The sequence below is a fragment of the Grammomys surdaster genome, unplaced genomic scaffold (assembly GCF_004785775.1).
Source record: "Grammomys surdaster isolate TR1022 unplaced genomic scaffold, NIH_TR_1.0 1164, whole genome shotgun sequence".
NCBI lineage: Eukaryota > Metazoa > Chordata > Mammalia > Rodentia > Muridae > Grammomys > Grammomys surdaster.
Window position 1 is genome coordinate 6,022,862 of NW_021605583.1, and position 19,897 is coordinate 6,042,758.

Consider the following 19,897-nt stretch of genomic DNA (forward strand, 5'->3'; position numbering starts at 1 on the left):
AAGCCCAAAATTTTAAGGAAAGCATGCCTGGGAAAGACATTTAAAAAAAAAATGGAAAATGAGGCTCTCTTTTGAGTAATTCAGAAAAGCGAGAAATATTTTTCTCTCTTTTTAAAGATTTTATTATTTTTTTTAAAAGATTCATTTATTTTATGTATGTGTCTTCAGACACACCAAAAGAGGGCATCAGATCCCATTACAGATGGTTGTGAGCCACCATGTAGTTGCTGAGAATTGAACTCAGGACCTGTGGAAGAGCAGGCAGTGTTCTTAACCACTGAGCCATCTCTCCAGCCAGAGAAATACTTCTTAAATGTTAAATCATTTTTTCAAAATCTCTACAAAATAAAAATGAAGAGCCCTCTTCCTTCTGAAACACAGAAAGTTTTTTATTAATCATTACTAAAGTAAAAATTAAATCATGTCTGAAGTTATGATAGATCACTAGTACAATATTTCTGACAATTACTGAATTGTTTGTTGCTTAAAAATATCATTGGAGGCTGGTAAAGTGGCACAACAGATTTTTATGTTTTACAAGTGCAACTCTGTTGAATTTAGTCTCACACCCAAAACATGTGCTCTCATCTCCATGTGTGCCTTGGAAAGCATGCACATGTTTCTCTCTCTCTCTCTCTCTCTCTCTCTCTCTCTCTCTCTCTCTCTCTCACACACACACACACACACACACACACACACACACACACACTTTTAGAAGGTAAAGCCAGAAAGATTAAAAAGAAACACAATGACCAGTGAGACAAGCATGGCTGGGGGTGTGTAAAAGTGCTTGCCTGTTGACTTAAACCCACAAGGAACTCCTAAAAGCTGTCCTTTGACCTTCACATGTGTCATGGCAGTCACATGCCCACATTCAGAGTAACAAATGAAATTTTAAAAATGTATTAGCTATCATCTAGCACAATATATTGTAAAATTGACTGTAAAATACAATAGACTGTAAAAGGCAGAACGCCTACTCATACTTGTTGATAAAGGCTTAAAAAACAATTCAATCTCAAGGGGGTAGGAGGGACAGCATGGTGACATACATCTTTAATCACAGTACCAGGGCAGAAAGAAGGAGGATCTCTGTGTGTTTAAGACCAGCAAGAGCTACATGGTGAGACCCTAGGTTGGTGGCACTTGTCTTTAATTTCAGTACTCGGGAGGCTGAGGTACAAAGATCACCTTGAGTTTGGGGCCATCCTGGGCTAAAAACAGATTGTTTCAAAATTAAAAGAACAAAACCACCTTAATTTTCAATGTGATGGATTCACTGCAGGTTGGGGTGGGAGAGGAACCAAGATGCTGGGCACAGTGGCACAAGCCTGAAAGGCAGAGGCAGGGGGACGTATGTCAATTCTAGGCCAGCCTCGACTACAGAGTAAGACCACGACTTAAAGGGAGGCTGGAGAGACAGCTCAGCAGTTAAGAACACTGGCTGCTCTTCCAGAGGACCAGGGTTCGATTCCTAAGCACCCATATGGCAGCTCCTAACTGTCTGCAACTCTAGCTACTGTGGACTTGGCATCCTCACAGACGTGCAGGCAAAACACCAATGCACAGAAAATAAATCAATCTTTAAAAAAAAATCCAATCTTTTTAAAAAAATGAAAAGGGAGGGAGAGAAAGAGAATTTCCAACCTACTGTAAGAAACATCCAAACTTATAAAGACAACAGTAAAGAAATAATTTGAAGGCAAAACTAATTCTTTTAGCCTTACTTTAACCCATGATCAGGGAGAATAACTCACTAAAGGACTCAGAATGCTGTAATTACCAAGTATAAACCACTCAGATGAGGAGAAAATGATTCGCTTATTAACAGTGTTTAACTAACTAACTAACTAACTAACTAACACGAGCAAGCAGAAGGACCTGAATCTGAATCCCAAAGCCACATAAAAGGTAAGCCAGGCACGGCAGCCTAGCCTAGCATGCACATCAATGAAGGAAACCGGGAAGGCAGAGGAAAGAGAGCCTCTGCTTTAAAGCAAAACGCAAGTACTGACACCCAAACTGTCCTCTGATCCTCACATAACTCAACATGCAACGAGGTGCCACCACAGGGGCCTGGAAAGATGGCTCAGCAGTTAAGAGCACTGACTGCTCTTCCAGAGGTCCTGAGTTCAATTTGCAGCGACCACATGGTGGCTCACAACCATCTGTAGTGAGATCTGATGTCCTCTTCTGGTGGGTCTAAAGACAGCTACAGTATATTCATGTACATAAAATAAATTTAAGGGGGGGGGGAAGAGGGGGGGCAGGCTACCTCACAATCAGAATCCAAAGCTAGTACAATGTTGACTAGAGAAAAGCAGATTCCCAGGCCCTCCCCACTACTGGACACAGGGTTCACAGTGAGTATCTGTTACAGATAGCCACATCTAGAGAGATGTATAGGCACAATCTGTTGGGTGTCTAGCTCCAAGTTGTCACTATAAAACCTCTTTTGAGAAAACAATTTCATATGCCTCATTCTCCAATCAGCTTTCTGCCAAATCATAACTAAACGTCACCTCTCAAAAGCTGTCCAGGGGCTAGGGAAATAGCTCATTTGGTTCTATACTTTCTTCAATAGCACCAGAACTTGAATTTGATTCCCAGCACCCAGGTAAAAAGGCCAAGCATGACAGCAGGGGTGTGAAATCCCAACCTCAGGGAAGCAAAGACAAACAGAACCCTGAGATTCACCAACTAAGTATAGATTCACTATACTTAGTGACTGGTGATAACACCTCAGGTCATCCTCTGGCCTGTACATACACACAACACACAAAGTTCAGCAGAGAACTGAAAACTCATACCTGTAACCCAGTACTTGGGAAGCTGAGCCAGGAGGATTGCTGCAGCTTCTAGGACAACCTGGGCTATACAGTAAGTTCCAGGCTAGCATGGGCTACAGAGAAAGGCCCTATCTGCAAACACAAACACACGAAACAGTAACAAAAAAACGAGTAACACTGAAAACCAAAACACACAAAATTCAAATATGGATAGCTCAAACATCTAATCAAGAAGGCTTTGATATTTTATTGGAAAACAGCCATTAAACTGCTTAGCGGCTACGAGTACCTCTCCTAATACAGAAGACCCAGATTCAGTTCTCAGAATCTACATGTATCTCTAATCCCAGATTGGACACTCTCTTCTCATCTCTTCCAGGAACAGGCCTGCACTTAGTGCAGGTAAAACACATACATTAAAAAAAAAAAACTCTAAAAAAGTATGTCCTTTCAAACTATCTCCAGGCTGGAGAGACGACTCAGTGGTTAAGAGCTCCTGGAGAGAGACTAGACGTGATTCCCAGCACCCAGTAGCAGCTCAATAGCTGGCTCTAACTCCAGTTCCAGGAGGAGGCAGAGGCCTCTTCTTGTCTAAGCCAGCACCAGGCACCCACACAGTGCACTTGTGTACATACAGGCAAACACATAACATGAGCAAAAAAAACCCTGTAGTTTTAAATACTGAAAAAGATAATCATTCATTTTAAGGAAAAACAAGAAAATGGGTAACAGCTGGGCAGTGTCCCATACCTTTAATCCCAGGAGGAAACAGGCAGATCTGAGTTTGAAGCTAGCCTGGTTTACAGAGCAAGTTCTAGTACAGACAGGGTTACATAGAGAAACCCTGTCTTGAAAAGCCAAGAAAAGGGGAAGGGAGAGAAGGGATAAGGAGAGAAGGTAGGTAGGTAAGAGGCAGGCTTGCTGGCCCGTGCATACCAATTCTAGCACTTGGGAAGGTTAAGGCTGGAAGATCTTGAGTTGGGAGTCAGCTTAGCTACACAGCAAAATTCTACCCAAAGAAAAAGAGCAGAGGCAGCCAGCCTACCATGAGGCTCATTTTGTACTAGGTGAACTGTAAATCTCTTTTTGGATCTAGACTTTTGAGTGATTCTAAGAATCACTATTTTATGCTTTTCATAGGTCTGATCCTCAGTACTGAATAAATTGGGTGTGAGGTTTAAGGTCATTCTCAGCTTCATAGAGAGTTCAAAGCCAGCCAGAGACTGGGTCAAACAAGAACAGTCGTTTTCAACTTCCTAGTGCTGTGACCCTTTAATATAGTCCGTCGTGCTGTGGTGACCCCAACCATAGTTATTTTTGTTGTTACTTCCTAACTGTATACATTAGGCTGCAAAAGCCTGGTGGTGGAACTCAGTGCTAGAGCATTCAGCTATCATGACCCAGGCCCCAAGTTCAACCCTTAGCATCACAAACCCCAAATACTCTTTTAAAGGCACATATAAGGGCAGGTTCTTCTTTACAAGGGCCAAATATGGAAGGACCGATGAAGCTGAAACTCACTACAATCCAGACCAATGGGATCAAGGAAGACTAAAGATGGTAATTAGGAAATTATTATTAATAACCAGGAAAGCTTGACAAAGAAAAGGCTATTAGCTTTGTTTTTAAATATTCTCTAGAATGTTTATATTAGTTTTAATGGAGAGGCAAAAAGTAGTAGACATCATACATTATGGAGGAGGGAAAAACAGACAAAACTTGGATTTTAACAAGATAATCCAAATTAATGAGATGTCAATCAGACTATATGCACCTTCAAATTCAACACCTAGAAAATCTGCTTTGCAGTATTTTTGCTGAGAAAACATGACTTGAGCCAAATCACAGGGACTCATCAGAAATGTCTGTTTAAAAAAAATAAATGGAAGAGCCTGGAGATGTAGTTCAGCTGGTAGAGTGCTCCCCCAGCAGGCATAAAACTCTGACTTCGACCTCCAGCACTATAGAACCAGGCAAGACTATAAGCCTGGAATCCCCGCGCTCTTCTACAGAAGGGTTACAAGTTTAAGGTCACCTTTAGATACAAAGAGTCTGAGTCCAGCTGGGATACACGAGACCCTGTCTCAAAAAGCAACAGGGCCAGTAAGATGGCTTGGTAGATAAAAGTACAACCACCTGAGTCTGATCCCCAGAATCCACATAGTAGAAAGAGAACTGACTCCTCTAAGTGTCTGACCTCTGCACATCCACAAAATGTTAAAAATAAAATCCAGGGGCTGAACAGCTGGCTCAGCAGTCAAAAACACTAGCTGCTCTTCCAGAGAATCCAGGTTTGATTCCCAGAATTCACACGGCAGTACAAGACCACTTAAAATTCCAGTTCCGAGGGATCCAACACTCTTGTCTGGCCTCATCAGGCAATGCACACACATGGCACATGAACATACATTCAGGCAAAACACTCAAACATATAAAAATATACAATTTTAAATAAATATAAAAAAGAAATATTGAACCATCAACCAATGACAACAAAGAACCCCACAAGCCGGGCAGTGATGGAGCACGCCTTTAATCCCAGCACTTGGGAGGCAGAGGCAGGCGGATTTCCGAGTTCGAGGCCAGCCTGGTCTACAGAGTGACTTCCAGGACAGCCAGGACTACACAGAGAAACCCTGTCTAGAAAAACCAAAAGAAAAAGAAAAAGAAAAAAGAACCCCACAGACACATAGCTCCTATTCTTGGGAGATAAACACCAAGAGACTCATAAGGGATGGATTCTGTGACTTAACCTTTAAAAGTTCAAGAAAAAAAAGCTGGGAGTAGTGATATTTGCCTACAATCCTAGATTTGGGAGGGTGAGGCAAGAAACAAGAGCTCAAAGACCACTTTCAGCTCTACTATAAATCCTAGGCTAGTGTGGACTAGATCAAAGCCTGTCTCAAATACACACACACAGAATTCAGAAAAATACTGTCCTTGCACACACAAACACGTCACCATGTCACACTGTGGCTCACAACCATCTTTAACTCCAGCTCCACAGACTTTGAGATCCTCTTCTTGCTGGGTACCAGACATACATACAGATAAAACACCCCATACACGTCAACATTTTTTATTTATTTTCTGTTTTGTTTTTCAAGACAGGCTCTCTGTGGTCCTAGCTGTCCTGGAACTTACTCTGTAAACCAGGCTGGCCTTGAACTCACAGAAATCTGCCCACCTTGCCTCCTGAGTACTGGGATTGAAGGTGTCTGCCACCACGCCCAGCTGTAAGAATGTTTTACAGTGTTTGCTGAAGTGTACAATGCATGACCCATAACTTCATGCAACAAAAGGATGAACATACCTGAATAGGAGATGGCTTTTCCCAGCCCATTTCAAAAATTCCCATTAGCAACTCTCTTTTCAAACAGTAATCTTCAAACTCATTTCCTTTTGTGGAGGTCACATCCTAATCAAACAAACAAACTACAGTCAAGGTTCTTTTATAGTTAGCATGCTTAAAAAGTATGCCCCCAGACTGAACCCTTTCTCCACTTCAATCTAAAAACATACATTACTACTGCTTTCATCTCTAGTTCAACTTTCCCTGAAGAATAACTACTCTAATGTCAACAAATAAATTATCACTTTAAAAATGGACCTTTGGGCAAAAACATGTGCGACCATAGTCTAATGTAGAATATTTCTACACAAATGACATTCAATTAGTTACAAGATGCAAAATCGAACCCTAGGTCTCCCCACTCACTAGCTACCGATATCTTTGGCTTTGTCTGGGTTTCTCAAGCACAATGATGCGCTGTCTGTGGTCAGATAGCTGTTCTGAGGACACACTATAAGGATCTCTAGCTATTATTAAAGGTTCCCTCCATCACCAAAAAAAAAAAAGAGAGAGAGAGAGAGAGAGAGAGAGAGAAGAAAAAAAGTCACCCTTAGTTGAGAATATTGAAATAAAAGAACTTCTCTGAATGCTTATTCTTACATACGAATATACATAGTAGTTATAATACCTAACCTATATATCTCACTGAGAACCTGAGAAAAATAAATTGAGAAAATTAGGTTATGATATGCAGCTAGGCTGAAGGCAGAGAGGCAGAAGCAGGCGGATCTTTGTGTGTCCCAGTCAGCTTGGTTTACTGAGCTAGTTTCAGGACACCCAGGGCTAAAACCCTGTCTGGGAAAAAACAAAACAGCAACAACAACAACAAAAATAACCAAGATATGCGTGCATGCATACACACACTACTTAATATATGTTTACACCTATTATATAATTCAACCAAAGACTGGTAGGAAAAATTTGGCAACCCAGTATCTATTAACTATATAGTTTCAACTATTTCAACACATCTAGCCTCAGCCAGAGTGAAACCCTATCTGAAAACCCTAAAGATGCTCAAAAATACAACCTATGTGCTAGCCGGATAGCACACCTAACCACACTCCACCCCAGCACTCAAGAGGCTATGGAAGGAGAAGTCTGTAGTAACCCTGGACTATATAGGCTACTATCTCGAAAGAAACCAAAAGCCACCACATGCAGAGTCATTTCACATAACTCCTTTACTTGTAATTGTCCGGTTCTTCCACTTGAGATCTATACCCCAACTTACCGAAGTTTTGATTCTTAGATCCTTTGGAGGGAGTTTTAAAGTCTTTTTCCAGTCATCACCAGGTCTAGAGGGAACATAGTAAACACGAAGTTATCACAATTCATAGCTTCCTCCTTAATAATACAATGAAACATCTAAGCACTGAACACGAGTAACAAGGGCATCAACTTCAGGAACGTGTTCTTGGGAAATCATCAAGGAGGATGAACTTAACACAAGGACCAAGTGCTTGTCAAAACTTGTTTTATTTCATTTCATCCACATAGTATTTTCTTTTCTTTTCTTTTTTTTTTTTTTTAAGCAGCAAAACAATTTCATGTAAAGGCTCAGATTCTGGATTTTCTTTTAAAAACTGCTAAATTCAATTCACAGCACTTCAAGGAGACACTTTGGCGACAATGTTTCAAATTTCAGTATGGTAGCAGCTTGGTAGATCTTAGTAACTACATTTTTTTTCTTTTTTTCTTCTTTTTTGTACTGCTAAGAAATTGAACCCAGGTCATTGGACAAGCTAGGGAGTTTCCAGTGGACTACCTAGAGTAACCAGAACTTAAAAATCAACAAGTGATCTGTTTAAATAGTAAGCACCTTCTTTCTGGTTTGGCACAGTACCCTATAGTCATCCAAACCTGTAACTTATGGCGACTAATTGATTCTTGTTAGAACCAAGAGTATCTGTAGTCCTAGCTAGGAGAATGAAGCAGATAGACCACCTGAGCCTGGAAGCCCCAGGCTCACCAGCACAGAAAGACCTTGACTCCAAACACAAATGCACACAAAGACCTCAAGTTTCAAAGAGGTTACATCTTGATTTGATTCCTATTCCTTCTCCAAACCTCTATTCTCTCATCTACAAACTGGGTGTCTAATAATTTCATCAATAATCTATATAAAGGCGGCACATTGGCATGCACCAGGTAATTCCAGCACCTGGGAGGTAGAAGTTGGAGGGTGTAGGAGTTGAAGGTTACCCCTGGCTACACAGCCTCTTGGGAGGCCAGTCTGGGTTACATGAAGTGTTATCTCAAAAAGCAAATAGGTAATTCTGAAAAGCAGTCAGTACTATGCCGAACAAAGTAAGAACACCTCAGTCATTTCACCTGGAGACTCTTGAAACTTGAACCAAAACACCCGAAGCTTGATTTATCTAAAGCTAGTGCCTGCATATAAAGTGCAAACACTCTAACACAGGTAGGTGCCTGCCTGCCTGCCTTCCTTCCTTCCTTCCTTCCTTCCTTCCTTCCTTCCTTCCTTCCTTCCTTTTTTTTGGTTTTTCTAGACAGGGTTTCTCTGTGTAGCCCTGGCTGCCCTGGAACTCACTCTGTAGACCAGGCTCAGAAATTCACCTGTCTCTGCCTCCCAAGTGCTGGGATTAAAGGCGTGCGCCACCACTGCCCGGCCCTTTCTTTCATTTATTTAAATAAGAGTTTGTTTTTTAGCCCAGGCTGGTCTTTGACTCATGATCTTCTGCTTCAGCCAACACTGAACTTTCTAAGCAAAAATATCAGATAACAACCTAGTAAAATAACTTGCAGCACTGTCAAACTGAACAATGCATAATACATATGATATAGTGCAAAAACTGGTCCACAAATTGCACTCAATTATATCCTTTTAAAAAACACTTATTTTTATGTGCAATAGTGTTTTGCCTGCAGGTGTGTCTATGTGATTGTGTCAGATCCCCTGGACTGGAGTTAAGAGACAGTTGTGAGCTGCCATGTGGGTGCTGGGCATTGAACCCAGATCCTCTCAAAGAGCATTCAGTATTCCTTACCACTGAGCCATCTCTCCAGCCCCCACTCAATCATATCTTAAAAATGAAAAATCAAAATCAGAAAACAGGCCATAGATAACTATTAAAGAGTTCTAAAACAGCTGACAAAATTCAGACAGCTTCAAAGAGATGACACACTAAGATGCAGAAAAAGACAACAGAACTGGAAAGAAACCACTAACCCCAGAAGAAAAACTATTCTCTCAAATCAAAAATTCTACTAAAAACACTACTTTCATATTGAAATATATATCTGCCTTTGGGAAGGAAAGGAGCCTAAATTTTGCTTGCCTATTTGTGTTTAAAGAAACTACAATTTAGAAAATATTCTCATTTCTATACTAGTTAAAATCACTATGCTTCTAATACCAGCAAATGGGAGGCACAGGCAGGCAGGCTAAGACCAACCTGGTCTTCATACAGGGATCCCGGTTAGCCAGGATTAATACAGTGTGGTCCTGTCTCAAAACAGTAACAATAAAAAGGTGAGAACTTAGAGACCAATAGTGAATCGCATAGCAATATTCTATACACTCTGGTAGCCAGGGAAGACAAGTTTTGCCTAGAATGATCCAGCTTATAAAACTCTGATGCAGTTCAAACTCAGGATGATGACACCCACCTATATAATCCTACCAATCAACCAGGGGAGTGCTACAAAGACCCTATCTAAAAAACAAGAAGGAAAACAAAGAAAGTCAATAAGCCAACGTATCACTGTAAGAAGATTTGTAAATAATAAATCATTTTATGAACGTCTTTATTTTTAATAGAAGCCCAACTTCCATCAGTGTAAAGTTTTTAATGTTAACTCTTTATAAACCAATCTTTTTTTTTTTTTTTTTTTTTTTTTGGTTTTTCGAGACAGGGTTTCTCTGTATAGCCCGGGCTGTCCTGGAACTCACTCTGTAGACCAGGCTGGCCTCGAACTCAGAAATCCGCCTGCCTCTGCCTCCCGAGTGCTGGGATTAAAGGCATGCGCCACCACCGCCCGGCCTATAAACCAATCTTTAGAGTGACAGTTTCTTTATTTTTGAGTTTCTCTGTGTCACTTTGGCTGTCCACCAAGAGATCCACCTGCTTCTACCTCCACTTCCTGAGTGCTGTGATTGAAGACTTGTGCCACTAATGCCCGAGCAGTTAAAGATGACCTACAAATTCTGCTTTAAAAAATATTCTGTTGTGAGCTAAGCCTGTAGATCACCTGAGAGTTCTCTGAGATAACTGGACCACAAGTTTAAGGCTAGTTTGGGTCACACAGCTCAAAGCTAGTCTCAACTTCTTCACTAAAAGACCTTAAGTCAAAAACAGCAAAATGAACAAATAAAACAAACAAACAAACAAACATCCAACTACAATAAGATGACAACTCTAGAATTTTAAGTTTAACAAACATATTTAAGACTTCTCCAAATAAAAAAGTATAGTCCCAAGAATTCAAAATTCTAAATTTCTATGATTTTGTATATATCCTCAGAGGAGAAACATTTTCTTGGCAGAGAGGCAGAGCTGAAACAATGAATGTCTTTCTATGTAAGACATTCTAGGCTGTACACACACTATATATATAACTCAGGCAATCTTCCAACCCTAGTCACCACAACTGGCTGAAAAGTCAATTCCATAAACAAAACAAGGTATAGGTAAAATGGGAGTGAATATCCTTGGAGCTTAGAAGGCTTATTAAGTGAGTATAGTAGTATATACCTATAGTTCTAGTACTCAGAAGTTTTACACAGGAAGTTCAAAAGCAGCCTGGTTTACACACCCAAATTCCAGGCCAGTAGCCAGGATTACAAAATAAGCCCCTAAGCCATGCCCTTATCCCAACACTAAGAAATCCAATCTCTGTGAGTTCAAGGCCAGCCCAGTCTACAGAAGACTACACAGAGAAACTCTGTCTCAAAAAACTAAAAATAAAATAAAATGAGCCTCTTTTTTGGGGTGGAGGGGACCCTGGCTGTCCTGGAACTCAGAGATGTACTTGCCTCTGCCTCCCTGGTGCTAGAAATAAAGGCATGTACCACCACTGCCTGGAGAGTCTGTCTTAAAGTTTGAATCTTTAAATTTGCTTTTATGGGGGGTGGGGGTGGGGTGGGGTGGGGTGTGTGTGGGGTGTGTGTGTGTGTGTGTGTGTGTGTGAAGAAATGGTTTATTGGTTAGAAGCACTGGCCCAGGTTCAATTCCCATCACCCACTAAGAGACTCACCATCATTTATAACATTATGTTTCAGTGGCTTCAACACACTCTTCTGGCCTTTATGAATACCAGACATCATACAGTAAAGAAACATACATACAGCTGAAATGCCCATACACATAAAATAAAATTTCTTTTTCAAAATTTCAAGTAATCTTAAACTGCTGTGAAAACTAGGGTAAGTTGCAGTGGTAACACTAGAAGCAAAAAACAATGTCAGATATGGTGGCTCACAGGTGTAACCTTAGTACTTCGTAGACCGAAACAGGAAGATTGCCACGAGTTCCAGGTTAGCCTGGGCTACTGAATAAGCCTGCTCAAAAACAAACAGAATGGGATCATTTTTTCCACATAACCTAGAATTACCTTCTACACTAAACTAACAACAGCACATTTATTTCTAAACACAGTAATTTACAGACCTCTGTGTTCATCACTTGCTGGGTAAATGACAATGGCAGATACACATTACATTATTCGATTATAAATACCTACTGGCCATAACAAAGCGATCTGTCATCCATCTGCAATCAAGATGGTTAATGTAGAGCACAGAGCGGTCACCAACAGAAGTAAGCTGACGTGGGACCCCAGCCCTCCTAACACTTACTTAATAGTGGCAGCCATGCTCTGTGCTTGCTGCTGAGTGCCGTTATTGATTGTGCTGGTGTTCTTCAACTGGTTCATCTGTGGCTGTGGCTGTGTGCCCCCTCCTCCAGGGCCAGCGCTGGCCTTCACAGGGCCCCTCAGCTGGCCATTCTGACTGGACAGACCCATGATAACAGGGTTCTCGGTTCTGGCTGTGCTCATGCTTTGTGAGCTGCACAGGTGTCTTTCAAACTTCAAACTTTTCAAAGTCAGTAGAGAAACTGTAATAACAGTTTATGAGGCTCTCCAAAATGAAGAGATAAATAAGTCTTGCTCAATATATGAGTCCTTTATTGCAATTCAGGCAAGCACCTGTAAGTCTCTCAACGGTAAGCAGCAGTAGTTAACTTGCTTTCATGCACCGAATCAACTTTGTATTTTTTTTAAAGCCCTCTAACAAGCTTGAATTATATCTGAATTCACTCACTTCAATCTGAAACAAAGAAAAAAAATAAATTAGCAGACAACAAAGTCAGGGGGGAAAAAATTGTTCCCTTTCAGACCTCCTTTGGAGCGTTCATCTTCTAAAGAACACAAACAGCCACACTCAGGCCAATCACTGCTTGAGACAGGAAACACACAGCAAAGAACTGCCTTGAAGACCCAATCTATTTAAAAAAAAACAAACAGAAAAACCTAACCTCAAACATTTAAAATTCCAAGATCAAAGCAACTTAGAGAAAATGAGGCAGAAAGATACTATTGATAAAATTCAAATTCACTCTCAAATCACAATCTGTTCTTCAATCTCCTTTCTGGTGAATTCTCTCAAAGTCCTGCCACCTCTAAAAGTCATTACATTTAATTGCATTAAGACTTGAAATATCACTCAATTTACTTAATGTACATCTAGGCTTGACCAAGACCAGGTAATTCACTAACATTTTTCTACTTCTGACGGCAACCAAAAACCTTTAAATGAGAAAACTTTTCAAATTAAAAAAAAGGTCTTCTTACCAGTTTCAATTACAGAAGCTAAGCATCTTTTTTTGAGCTGAGTTTTGTCCTTACCAAAATAAATGAAGCAGTCAAAAGATCTGTGCGGAGCAGTCTACATGTCAAAAATCTTTTGCTCGGAAAAACTCTTAAAGATCCGAAGAAAAGAAAAACAAAGAAAAAAGAAGACCCCTAAAAGCTGAAAGCTGTTAGTGTTGCCTTTTAATATAACACTTTTCAAAAGTATGTCCTAATTTAAAATAAAGTTCAAAGGTATGGGGGGCAGGAAAGGAAGGGAGGTTTTGTAGTTAAGGGGGAAGGGAGAGAGAAAAACTTGTAGGTTTAATAAAATTCTCCCAATTCACCCAGAATATGGAGTTTAATTAACAATTATTTTCATAAAGAGTTGGTCAACCTCCTCTACTTTAAATTGTAAGTAAAAAAGTACTGAGGACCACTATAAGCCCAACTCCTTCAGTTTTATTTTGTAACCCCCTTACATTTCACTAGCTCCCAAAACTAAATTAGCCTCTGGTTATCTTTGCCACACACCAAGTATCCCAAATTCAAAATTTTCAAGTCAAAAGATATCTCGTTATATATCAACTTGCTCAGAAATGCTTCTTATCATACAACGTTGTTTATTTGTTCTGTTAATAAGTATTTTCTGTACTGACAGCACATGGTCACAGCATCGGGTACGTCTTACTGTTTGTACAGCACTATGAGGATGAAGAGGGCAACCTCTGAATACTAACCCACACCATCAGTACTGTCAATCAAGCACAGTAAGACCTCCTAGCGCCTTCAACCCAGAGACTTTGATAACTGCTCCCTCCAGGAACTGATACCTGCACTGCAGCTCTACGTCTCAGTGGGGGAAAATACTCGTCCTACCCCTTCCCAATTTAGAATTTGCAAGTTATATTCCTAAAACAAAACAAACAAAAACACGAAGGACGGTAGACTTAGTTGGGAGGAGCCCCTGGCAGAGTTAATTACAGCACGGCCCAGACCGGGGTTAGCAATTGACAGTTTTCACACCTTTAAAACAGTACCATAAGCTCCAACAAGGGCTTTTGTTTGCAAATACAGCGCGATTTCTCTAAGCCTCAGCAGGAAGTTGGGAGTGATTGGGGGGTCTTCTGAAGGAAAAGGGGGCTATGGCGAAGGGAAAAACCTAAGCTGAGAATCCGAGTCCGGTAACCGTAGGGCAATAATTCCTCGCCCCCTCCCCCAACTTCACTCTCTTCAAATTCAGCTCCCTCGGACCAAAACGCAAAAGGGTTTCTGCCCTGCAATCCTAGCTACGCCACAAGAGCCGGAACCAGCTCTGCGAGGGGGAAACAATAGGGACTCCCCTCCGAAGGCCCGGAAGAGAACCCCGAAACTGGTCCGCCTCTCCTTTCCTCTGACGCCGCCGAGTCTCCCGAAAACCTGCAAGGCCTACTTGCAACCGAGCAGCTGCCGGTCCTCTCCTAGCCGGGTCTCCCGGACAGCACAGCCCTGCCGCCCCCAACAGGGCTGCCTCGCACTTCCAACCTCACTCCGGAGTCCCGGCCGCCGCCGCTCCGTCTCCGTCCCCGCTCCCGTCCAGCACACCGCTCGCCCAGAGCACTCCGCCGCTCCTCCTCCAGACCCCGCACACACCGCATTCCTCGGTTCCACTCCTCTCCGCCGCCCCCGCTCCTCTCAGCCGCCACCCGCCCGTCCTCCCCGGGCCAGGCCTGGGCCTCGGGCTTCCGCCTCAAAGCGCGCCCCGACGCCCGCCCCAGGGGGCTCCCCGCGACCCCCAGGGCCCTGTCAACCCCGACCACACCGCCTCACCCCACGCCCCGCAGCTCGGGCCCGAGTCCTACCACCGAGGCCACTCCCGCTCCGCACCCTCGGTCCTTTATTGTTGACTCGAAGCTCCCAAAATGGCGGCGGCTCCTTCCTCCTCGGAAACCTCCGCCCGCCCCCACCCGGCCCCTCGCCGCTACGCCCGCCGCCCCGCCCCCGCCGCGCCGCTCGCCGCTCGCCGCCCGCGCCGTCGCCACCGCCACCGCCACCGCCACCCCGCTCTACCTCGGCCGCAGCCCGCTGTGCCGGCGCCCCCGATGTCGCCGCCGGGCTGAGCTGACTCTGCTGCTCTGCCCCCTCCCTCGCCCGCCGCCGTCGCCTCCCTCCCTCCTTCCCAGCCTCTCCGCATGGCGGCGGCCGCGGCTCCTCCTCCACACAAGATGGCGAGAGCTCGGCCGCCGCAGCCGCCGCGGCGTCACGGCTTCCTGGGCGCTGCGGGCAAGGGTCGGGAGAGACCCGTCTCGGACGGGGCCGAGCTCGGGGAAAACACGGGGCAGCTCTCGGGAGGGACGGACGGACAGACGGACGAGAGGGAGGGCTTGCCTGCAGAGCTGAGGAGACCGATGGGGAAATGAATGGTGGCCGGGGAGAGTCGCCCTTGTGTGTCTTCGTCCTCCGGAGCTGGGCTTGGCGGGTCCGGGCCGGAGGGGACGTCTGCTGACTGCTGACCCCGGACGCGCTGGGACTGACCCGGGGTGGCCCGGAGGCCGCGGCGAGGCCAGGGCGCACCTCCGCCCAGGGACGAGCAGAAAAACGGGGCCTGCGGGGCCGATGCTGTCGGCGAGTCAGCGGGAAGGGCGGCCGGGGAAAGCGTGAGCCGGGAGCGCGCCCTCGGTCGTGGGCTTGCAAGCCCGGAGTGCAGGCGAGGTGACCCTTTGCTCCTGCCCGCAGTGACACTCTTCTAGAAAGAAGGGCGGGTCGGTCGCCTCTGCGAGCGAGGGCTCGCCGTGAAAAAATGGGAAACCAGTAGATCCTCCTGCCTGACCCTCACTGCAGATATTTGTGCGTTTGACTCTGTGACTCTCGGATCCTGATGTCTTAGCCTTAACCTAGAAAGCCGGCTTGTTCCAAACCAAACAAACAATTTTGTTTGCTAAGTAGAAATTGAGCTGGGCCGAAGAGAAAGGACAGACCTGCGTCTTAACGCTGCTGGAGGGCTGGAAATACTGACAATGGTCAAACCATTTGTGACAGTACGACCCGTACTAGAACACCGACGTTAAAGGGTCCTGGACAGTCAATACTTAGTCACAGACTAGCAGCTTCCATATTTTTACCGCTGCTTCCAACTTGAGACCAATCAGAGGAAGCCAAATATGCGCTCTAAACCAATGACTCCCTGCTTCCAGCCCTCCTCCTGCTTTCTAGACAGCAACATCCAATCAGAATAAGCCTGATTTTTTTTTTTTTTTAACTTGAGAGCCCAAGTCTTTACCAAACTCTCTGATGACTACACGGGCCATAGCAAGCACTGAGTCAAATAATGGCCAGTTGTCATTTGGTGATTCTGATTTAGTTCCATAGAACAAGGATTTACAAGTATGTGCCACGACACCCTGTACTCTTAATTTATTATTATGATGAGGATGCTTTTGTTTGTTTGTTTGTTTTTTCGAGACAGCGTTTCTCTGTGTAGCCCTGGCTGTCCTGGAACTCACTCTGTAGAGCAGGGTGGCCTCAAACTCAGAAATCCGCCTGCCTCTGCCTCCCAAGTGCTGGGATTAAAGGCGTGCGCCACCACCGCCCGGCCCGAGGATGCTTTTTGCAATTCTGAGTTCAACACATTTTATCTTCCATCCAGATTTTAAAATACCTACTCATGCAAGGGAATAGGCCTGTACCTTGTGTTCACCCTAGAGAGAAGCTAAGTGATCTCTTAAGAAAAGGTATGAGGCTTTGTTTGCCTCTTTTGGGCTTGTGTTTGTTTGTTTGTTTGTTTGTTGAGACAATTTCTCTGTGTAGCTCTGGCTGCCTGGAACGCACGTTATATAGTACAGGCTGGCCTCGAACTCATAGGCCCACCTGCCTCCTGTATGCTAGAGTTAGAGACATTTACCATCAACCCCTGACTAAAAGTTTTTATTTATTTCTTTTAAGGTTTATATTATTTGATGTGTATGGGTACCTGTATGTCTCTGTACCACATGTGTGCCTGGGGCCTGAGGAGGCCAGAAAGGGTCCTCTGATTCCTTGGAACTGGAGTTACAAAAGATTGTAAGCTACCATGAGGGTTCTAGAAATGAACCATGCTCCTCTGCAAGTACAGCCTGTGTTCTTAACTGCTTAGCGGTCTCTCCAACTCTGTTTCTCCCTCCCTTCTTCCCTCTTTCTTCCTTCCTTCCTTTCTCTCTCTTTCTTCCTTTCCCTTCCTTTCCCTTCCTTTCCCTCCCTCCCTCCCTCTTTCTTCCTTCCTTCCTTCCTTCCTTCCTTCCTTCCTTCCTTCCTTTCTTTCTTTCTTTCTTTCTTTCTTTCTTTCTTTCTTTCTTTCTTTCTTTCTTTCTTTCTCTTTCTGTTTTGTTTTCCAGACAGGGTTTCTCTGTGTAGCCCTGGCTGTCTTGAATTCTGTCTGCAGAACAGACCAGCTGTCCTCAAACTCACAGAGATCTACCTGCCTCTGCCTCCCTCTGCTGGGATTAAAGGTGTCCCCACCACCGCGTGGCCAGACCTTTTTTTTTTTTTTTTAATATGTGGGTTCAGTTTTAATGGTTGAGAGAGCCAATGATTATAACACATTTTTCTCCCTAATTCAAATAGATTAGCACTAAGCTAAATCTCTAGCCCAGATTCTTTTTTTTTTTTAATTTAATGTATTTTAATAGCAAACTTACAGGAACAACACAGAAGACAGACAACATTAAAAACATGTACTTGCATGCAGGACAACTCAGAAAAGTATAGTGATGGATGGAATCTACTGTATGATAAAAATGCTACAAACACCGTTTTGTTGCCATCAATAAGAAATTTGCTTATTTTTTAAAAAATCCAAATGCTGGCATTGTCCAGAAGTTTTTAAGAGTTTTATTTATAATTGTCATAAAGTTGAACTGTTGAAATGTGTTCACTGAAATATTTTGCTTGCATTAATGCTTTACACCTTGCATTTATATTAAAAATTCACACACAAATGAACGTGGAGAAACTGCCAATACCTGATTCTGTCCCCTATGTTTCCACTCGCAATCATATACTTAGGTACCTTTGACCCCATGGAAAAAATATCTAGCATTCAGAACTACTGATAACAGGAAGAAGAGGAAAAAAAAATTTTTTTTGAGAATGAAATGTTTCCCCTCATAGTGGACTCTTAAGCACACTCTCCACCTGTGCGGCTAACTAGCTGGATATCTTTTGGCATAATTGTTACACATTTAGCGTGGATAGCGCCCAGGTTAGTATCTTCAAAAAGGCCAACCAGATAGGCCTCACATGCCTCCTGCAAAGCACCAATAGCTGCACTCCGGAAGTGCAGATCTGTTTTGAAGTCCTGAGCAATTTCTCGCACCAGACGCTGAAAGGGGAGCTTGCGAATCAGAAGTTCAGTGGAGCCGGGCGGTGGTGACGCACCGCCCGGCCTCAAACTTGAAGTGATCCTCCTGCCTCTACCTCTCAGTTGCTGGAATTCCCATGGCTGGCCTAGAAAGCCCTTCTGTTTATTTCCTCTTTGCAGGTAAGAAGAATTACATAGCTCGCCCAAAATACACACCCCACCATTACAAGATCAGGATTGGAGCCGGGCGGTGGTGGCGCACGCCTTTAATCCCAGCACTTGGGAGGCAGAGGCAGGCGGATTTCTGAGTTCAAGGCCAGCCTGGTCTACAGAGTGAGTTCCAGGACAGCCAGGGCTACACAGAGAAACCCTGTCTCGAAAAACCAAAAAAAAGAAAAAAAGAAAAAAAAAAAAAGTTCAGTGGATTTCTGTTAGCGCCTGATTTCCCGGAGTGCAACTGTACCCGGCCTGTAACGAAGAGGTTTCTCCACCCCTCCAGTAGAGGGCGCACTCTTGTGAGTGGCTTTTGTAGCCAGTTGTTTCCTGGGCGCTTTACCACCAGTGGATTTGCGGGCAGTCCGCTTTGTACGAGCCATGGTATGAGCACCTCCTTACTTACCCCCCTTATCCTTCGGCTGGAGCTCAGCAAGCAAGAGGCGGAGGGCGAAGGCCGAGAACACAATTCCAGATTCTTATTTTTAAGGTGAATTGTAATCTATTAATCTTTGTAAAAAATACTTTTTTGGACCAGGCTTCTGTTACACACCCTTAAGTGTACAGCACTTGGGAGGTAGAGTCAGGTGAATTTTTGTGAGTTTGAGGCCAGCCTGGTCTACATAGTGAGTCCCAGGCCAGCCAGGGGTATACAATGAGACCATGTATCTTTAAGAAGAGGGGTGGGGTGGGAATGGAGAAATGTTTCAGTGCTTAAGAGCACCGGTCGTTTTCAGTGTGTCTTCCAGAGGTCCCGAGTTCAATTCCCAGCACTCACATAGTGGCTCACAACCATCTGTGATGGAATCGGATGCCCTCTCCTGGTGTGCAGGCACACACGGTGATAGAGCACTCATACATGAACTACATAAGTGGAGGTTTCCCAGTGGATAAAATGTTTGCAGCTAAGTCTCACAACCCCAGTTTCACCATCAGGACAGAACTTGATCCTACAAGTTGTCCTCAGCCTCACATCTCGGCCCCCACATACAATTAAATGTGATTAAAAAAAAAATACAAGCCGGGCGGTGGTGGCGCACGCCTTTAATCCCAGCACTTGGGAGGCAGAGGCAGGCGGATTTCTGAGTCCGAGGCCAGCCTGGTCTACAGAGTGAGTTCCAGGACAGCCCGGACTATAAAGAGAAACCCTGTCTCGAAAAACCAAAAAAAAAAAAAAAAAAAAAAATACAGATGAGGATGGATGGCTCAGAGGTTAGACGCTACTCCTGCAGTGGACCTGGGTTCGATTCCTAGCACCCATACGACAGCTTACAACCGACTCTAACTCCAGTTGCAGTAGTCTGACCCGCTTCTGGACCAGGCAGGCACACACCTTGTGCATACACATACATGCAAGACACCCATATACATAGAAAAAGTAAAAATGAAAATGAGTTTTTTTTTTTTTTTTTTTTT

General features: G+C 43.9%; 2 protein-coding genes and 1 pseudogene across 5 annotated transcripts in view; 1 reads left to right on the plus strand and 2 right to left on the minus strand.

Moving 5' to 3' along the window:
* Nucleotides 1-15,035, minus strand: part of Ddx6 (DEAD-box helicase 6) — a 37,183-nt gene extending 22,148 nt beyond the window's left edge. Inside the window, exons 1-4 of one of the 4 annotated variants that reach the window (XM_028783693.1) lie at nt 15,004-15,035; nt 11,963-12,433; nt 7,376-7,439; nt 6,103-6,207 (exon numbers count right to left, since the gene is read on the minus strand). In XM_028783693.1, coding sequence (XP_028639526.1) covers nt 6,103-6,207; nt 7,376-7,439; nt 11,963-12,162 — 369 coding nt within the window. In that variant the 5' untranslated portion in view covers nt 12,163-12,433; nt 15,004-15,035. Of the gene's footprint in view, nt 1-6,102; nt 6,208-7,375; nt 7,440-11,962; nt 12,434-14,763; nt 14,857-15,003 lie in introns of those variants that run through there. The other 3 variants (XM_028783692.1, XM_028783689.1, XM_028783691.1) reach the window with 3 other exon arrangements.
* LOC114635043 (formin-like protein 14) lies at nt 13,619-15,058 on the plus strand. The gene is made up of 2 exons (XM_028783671.1): nt 13,619-13,634; nt 14,244-15,058. The coding sequence occupies exons 1-2, from the start codon at nt 13,619-13,621 to the stop codon at nt 15,056-15,058; spliced, it is 831 nt and encodes a 276-aa protein (XP_028639504.1).
* Nucleotides 15,059-15,193: 135 nt separating this feature from the next.
* Nucleotides 15,194-18,864, minus strand: LOC114635045 (annotated as a pseudogene).
* Nucleotides 18,865-19,897: the final 1,033 nt, after the last annotated feature.